The following is a 5,172-nucleotide window of genomic DNA, read 5'->3' on the forward strand; positions in this document are numbered from 1 at the left end:
GGCGACGCACGAACGCACATGGCACCCCTCCGCTAGCAGCAGCAGCAAACAAAAAAACCCCAAACCACCACCATCATCATCAGCGGCTGCCAACTGCGTCCAACAAAACCGCACCGGGCCCCGGTTTATCGGCACCGACGCTCTGCGCCCCCCCCCTCCTTACCCCCCCCCTCCGCCACCGCCGTATCGGGGATTCGCGATTGATTGCGAGCGTATCTACGCTTGCTCGGGTCACACCCCCCCCCCATCATCACCACCCCCGTCGCGAGTGCGTCGTTGCAAAATATTTGAGCGACGGCGTTTTTTCTTGTTGTTGATCGAAAATGACGACATCGTGAACCTCAGTCGCCTTGCACCTCCCCTTCCCCTCCACCGCTACTCCCTCCTCCTCCGTCTGCACCACCACCACCACCTCCCAATTCTACTCCCTTCCACCTCCCCCCCCATCGCTGCTACTGCTCAGCGATCCCCTCCCCCGCTGCGCGAACTGGAACGTGCGCGCCACCACATTTTTGGAGCGTCGTGGGGGTGGGGTGGGGGGTCCACCTATCTCTGTGCGTAGCGCCGTAAGTTCGCTTTCTTTTGTTACGGCGTAAACTGTTGTGTTTTTTTTGTGTAGGAGGATGCTTTTTAAAATGTACGCAGATCCCATGCCCGTAGAACAACTTGTCGGACAATTTGCCGGCACTGATTCAAGCTGCCGTTGTTGCTGCTGATGATGATGACTATGATGATGAGACACCTTAGTTCCACCCAGTTGTGTTTGTATTCATTAAACCCTAATGCTGTTGAATAATACGGAAGAAGAAAAAAACCCGGCGAGATGTGCCCAGGAGATGGTAAAAGCAGCATTGGATTCTTGAATCGATCTGTGCGTAGCTTTTGAATGTTGCTGCTATTGTTCTTCCACTCGCGTGTATGCCGTGGCGGGTTCGTTCGGTGTCATCCTGGATTCCCTCCTGCAGCGAAGCCCATCGCTGGCCAAACATCCCAGTTGTCGCAGGACCTCCCCCCGCACACCCCCTTCTTAAACAGGAGCCTCGGCACTGCACTTTTATGCCGCGTAAATGAAGAACATCGCTATCACCTTATATGGTAATGTTCACCCACGTGTAATTAGAGCACGCTCTGGGCATTGTTTGCTCATTGGTTTACAACGCCGTCAAATCACCCCACTCAAGACGCAACTAAAACAATCGTCTACACACACACAAAAACACACACGCGCGCACTTCATTCTCCGATGCAACTTTACAGGCGAAGCATGGCTCGTTTGAAAATTAGTAACAAACAAAAAAACACACAAGCCCGCTATTAAAGTTGATGGGAAAACAACAGTCGCTTGCAAGTCGCTTGCAACAGCCGCGCGCGCGCCACGGATCGGAGTCAATAAGGCGGCTTGAGCCGAAATAAAAAGCAACGTGGCTTCAAACAAACACGGCCCCCGTGCGCGCTCGCCTTTCCGCGTTATGGCCGTAGCCGCTTAGGGGGGAGGTGGTGGTTTGATGATGATGACGACGACGATGGGGGGAGGAGAGGGGTGGGAGATGTTGGTGGTGTTGGGGGGGTGGAGATGAGAAGGAGGGGGAGGGAGGGAGGGAGGGGAGGGAGATGGTTGGTGGCTCAGGGGGCGGCGCGCATGACTTGTATGTGAGCTAACTGGCGTTCACATTGGCGAGCTCCAGCGCTCCTCCCTCTCGAACGATATAAGAAGCGCGGACCAGGGGAGACGGAGCCGATACCAGCAAAGCAGGGTTCGGGGGAGCGCTTCGTGTCTTTGTGGCGTTGCGAGCGACTCGTAGACTCTTGAACAATTGCCCTCCCCCCCTCCTCTGTGAAGCCCCCCGATCCCGGCTACCCGTACACCTCCCGTATTATTTATCAAGTTCGGAGCTGCTACTTTTGCTGCTAAACTACGTCGACTTCAACTGCTGCTGCTGTCTGTGCCGTGGCCCTTTGTGTCTGTGACTGGAGCGATTTTTAGCTTTTTTTGGGAGGGCACGGACAAGCTAGAGGAGATCTCTTGTACTCCAGTTCGACATTTATCTTATCGACTCGGGCGAGAAGGAACGAACAACCCGCAGCAGCAGCAACAGCAGCGGCATCATCATGTCCACGGCTCTCGTGTACCCGTTCGGTGACATCGGTGACATGTTCTTCAAAGTAAGTAGAGTTGGTGGTGGTAGTTCGTGGAGGGGTACGAGGCGGTCGGGCGTGACCATGGATCCGCCGAGATCGATCCGAGTTGGTGGCGCGATGGTTCTGGTGGTGGTTGTTGTTGAGCGAGCGATGTTGCCGCGGTAGCTGCTGCTACTGCTGCTGTTACCAGCTCCACTTGTAACACACCTCCGACTGCTACTAACCACCGACACCCCGAAGTGGTCTGCTTGGCGTTAGTACCCTTGTGCCACGTGTTGCTGCTGCTGCTGGATGTGTGTGGATGGCAGCGGCTTCTTCCAACATTCGGCGACAAAAAGCCGAAAATAACTTCGGGTCGGAGATACGATGCCAGAGGAGTGCTTCTTTGGCGATTCGCAAGGGGTTCTGTTTGAACGATTTAAGCCTCGTGTGTGTGTAGCGTGTGTGTGTGTAGCGTGTGTGTGGCGTCTCCACAGCTGTGAAGGCGACGACAATCTCCAACTTTTATTTTTAAGCCGCTCCCAAGTTTTTCACAATTAACGCCTTGGCAAAGTAGCACACACCTCTTTTTTTAACTCGCTAATTAAACCTTTGAACGTACAAAGAAACGATGACAATTGGGGCTCCACGCTATTGTCTTGTCTGGTGTGGTTTTTTTTGTTTGTCCTTAGCCCGCACCTCCACGATTGTCATGCGAAAGAAGTTCACGTTGCGTCCAACAAGCGCGCGTGTCTCTAACGCCTCCGCTTTGTCCCCCTTGACTCTCCAGAACGACGTGAACAAGGACTTCGACTTCGAGTACCTGCCCGACAAGTACTCCATGGACTCGTCGCCTACCCTGCAGTCTCCCTACCGCGGCTCCTCGGCTCTCAACCTCTCTCTGCTCGGCCACAACTCCCATTCCTCCTCCTACTGCAACCCGCGGTCCGCACTGGGAGGCAGCAGCAGCAGCAACAGCAGCAGCAGCAACGGGGGAGGTCTGGGCGGTCTGGGGTGCCTGGGTCTGTCCGGCCTCGGGGACCTTTCCACGGCCTCCCACGGCTGCCGTGACCTGAGGTTCCGAGACCGATCCTTCAGCGAGACCGGCGATCGGGCCACAGCTCTTGGTCTCGGTCTGGGTCTCGGTCTGGGTCTCCACGGCTTCGGCTCTCTGCACAAATCCATGGGGGGCGGTGGCGGCGGCAGCAACGACAGCAGCTGCGGCAGCATCAACGGGCTCGTGGCGAGCTCCTCCTCCTGCTCGTCCTCGTCCTCCTCGTCCTCTTCATCTCCCTGTGCAGCAGCAGCAGCCGCAGCCGCCGCAGCAGCAGCCTCGTCGCAGACCCAGAGCAGCAACTCGAGTCGCTACAAGACGGAGCTGTGCCGGCCCTTTCAGGAGAGCGGCACCTGCAAGTACGGCGACAAGTGCCAGTTCGCGCACGGGCATCACGAGCTGCGCGGCTTGGTGCGCCACCCCAAGTACAAGACCGAGCTGTGCCGTACCTTCCACACAATCGGCTTCTGCCCCTACGGGCCGCGCTGCCACTTCATCCACAACGCCGAGGAGAACCGCCTCGCCGCCGCAGCAGCAGCAGCCGCAGCCGCGGGCGGCTCTGGCTCCCACGGCTCTGGCTCCCACGGCTCCCACTCCATGGCGCAGAGGCCTCGACTCAGCCACAGTGTGAGTTTCGCCGGCTTTCCCAGCGGGGGGGTGGCGGGCGGTGGCCGCCGCTGCGCGCGATCCGACTCGCCGCCGACTCTGCTGGAGAGCCCCGCGTCTCTGACGCCACCGCCGGGCCTCCTGTTCGCGTCCGTGAGCGAGGAGGCGATCCTGCAGCAGCTGTCGCCCCTCCCGGCGGGCACCAAGAACCCTTTCGTCTTCTCCAACCACCGTGGCGTGCCCACGATGATGGGCAACGGCGGCAGCGGCGTGGCTCGCTCGCAGTCGCCCCTCGATTCGCTGTCCGACCCCGACGCGGGGTACCTCAGTTCCGGCGGGTCCAGCGGATGCGAGTCCCCGGGTCCCGACGGTTCGGGGAAGAGGCTGCCCATCTTCAGCCGCCTGTCCATCTCCGAGGACTGAGTGTCGCCCCCCCCCCACCCACCGAGGACTCATTCTCAGTAACAACAACAGCAGCAGCAGACATACGATTTATAGAGGAGGCAACAGAACACAGCAGCAGCAGCACCATCAAGTAGTCGTTTCATGATGACGGTAGCAACGATGATTGCGCTCTTATCCATGGTGGTGATGATGATGATGGTGTTGGGGGAGAGCTACTGTTAAATCGGTGCATGTGTGTTGTTTTTATGATTATTATGTTTGGATGATGTTGATGATAGCGCACAGATGTGACCTGCTTCCAAACGCACCAGCGCTTAAGAGGAGGAGGGGAGGGCGCCGATGAGTTCGCGCCCGAGCGCCGCGCGTCTTCGTGGTTGTTTGTAGGAACGCGATGGCGTTGTTGGCGAGTCTCTCTCTGCTCGTGTCGCCGTGCCTTAACCTAGCAGCAGCAGCAGTGCCTTTGGCTTGGCCTGGCGTCACCCGGCTAGCCAAGCCGTGCCCACAACGGGTTTGTGATCGTGGTGGTGATGATGATGATGTGCCTATTGAGTCGAGCCAGGCGGCTTCAATACGTTTTTTTTTAACTCTGAACTATGTAACGTGGCAGAACAATGGCCGTTAAAAAAAAACATTCTAGTAATAACGATCTGTGAATGTGGTGGTGCAAAGATTGTATGTTTTTTTGCAAATCTATTGCCCCACTCGGATGGGTTGAAACAATTTGTTCCCTAATTCGCTCTTGATGAGTTCCCCCCCCTCAATCCCCCACACTTTTCTAATTATCTAATAATTCATTGTTTTTTTTAGCTAAACGAACTGCCTCAATTTTTTTTTGTCGTTGTACGTGAATTGTAGAGCCATTGATGATAGCTGGTTGCAGAATTAATTTTGATAACGCGTTCAAATGATTGTAAAAGCATTCTTGTCTGTGCGTGGTTCGTCTGAGCGCGTGTGCGCGCGTGCCTACGTGCGAGATATTAAAAGTGCCA

General features: G+C 56.4%; 1 protein-coding gene across 1 annotated transcript; it reads left to right on the forward strand.

Annotated features, from left to right (window-relative positions):
* Positions 1-1,708: 1,708 nt before the first annotated feature.
* On the forward strand, positions 1,709-4,932 carry LOC144944037 (uncharacterized). The gene is made up of 2 exons (XM_078872054.1): positions 1,709-2,163; positions 2,909-4,932. The coding sequence occupies exons 1-2, from the start codon at positions 2,110-2,112 to the stop codon at positions 4,199-4,201; spliced, it is 1,347 nt and encodes a 448-aa protein (XP_078728180.1). The 5' UTR covers positions 1,709-2,109; the 3' UTR covers positions 4,202-4,932.
* The last annotated feature ends 240 nt before the right edge of the window (positions 4,933-5,172 follow it).

The sequence above is a fragment of the Lampetra fluviatilis genome, chromosome 33 (assembly GCF_964198595.1).
Source record: "Lampetra fluviatilis chromosome 33, kcLamFluv1.1, whole genome shotgun sequence".
Taxonomy (NCBI): Eukaryota; Metazoa; Chordata; class Hyperoartia; order Petromyzontiformes; family Petromyzontidae; genus Lampetra; species Lampetra fluviatilis.

Bases quoted from the DNA above. Each gene is read 5' to 3' on its own strand.
- LOC144944037 (XM_078872054.1), top strand. From the start codon at position 2,110: ATGTCCACGGCTCTCGTGTACCCGTTCGGTGACATCGGTGACATGTTC. The intron at 2,164-2,908 runs GTAAGTAGAGTT...TTGACTCTCCAG, and splicing joins TCGGTGACATGTTCTTCAAA to AACGACGTGAACAAGGACTT.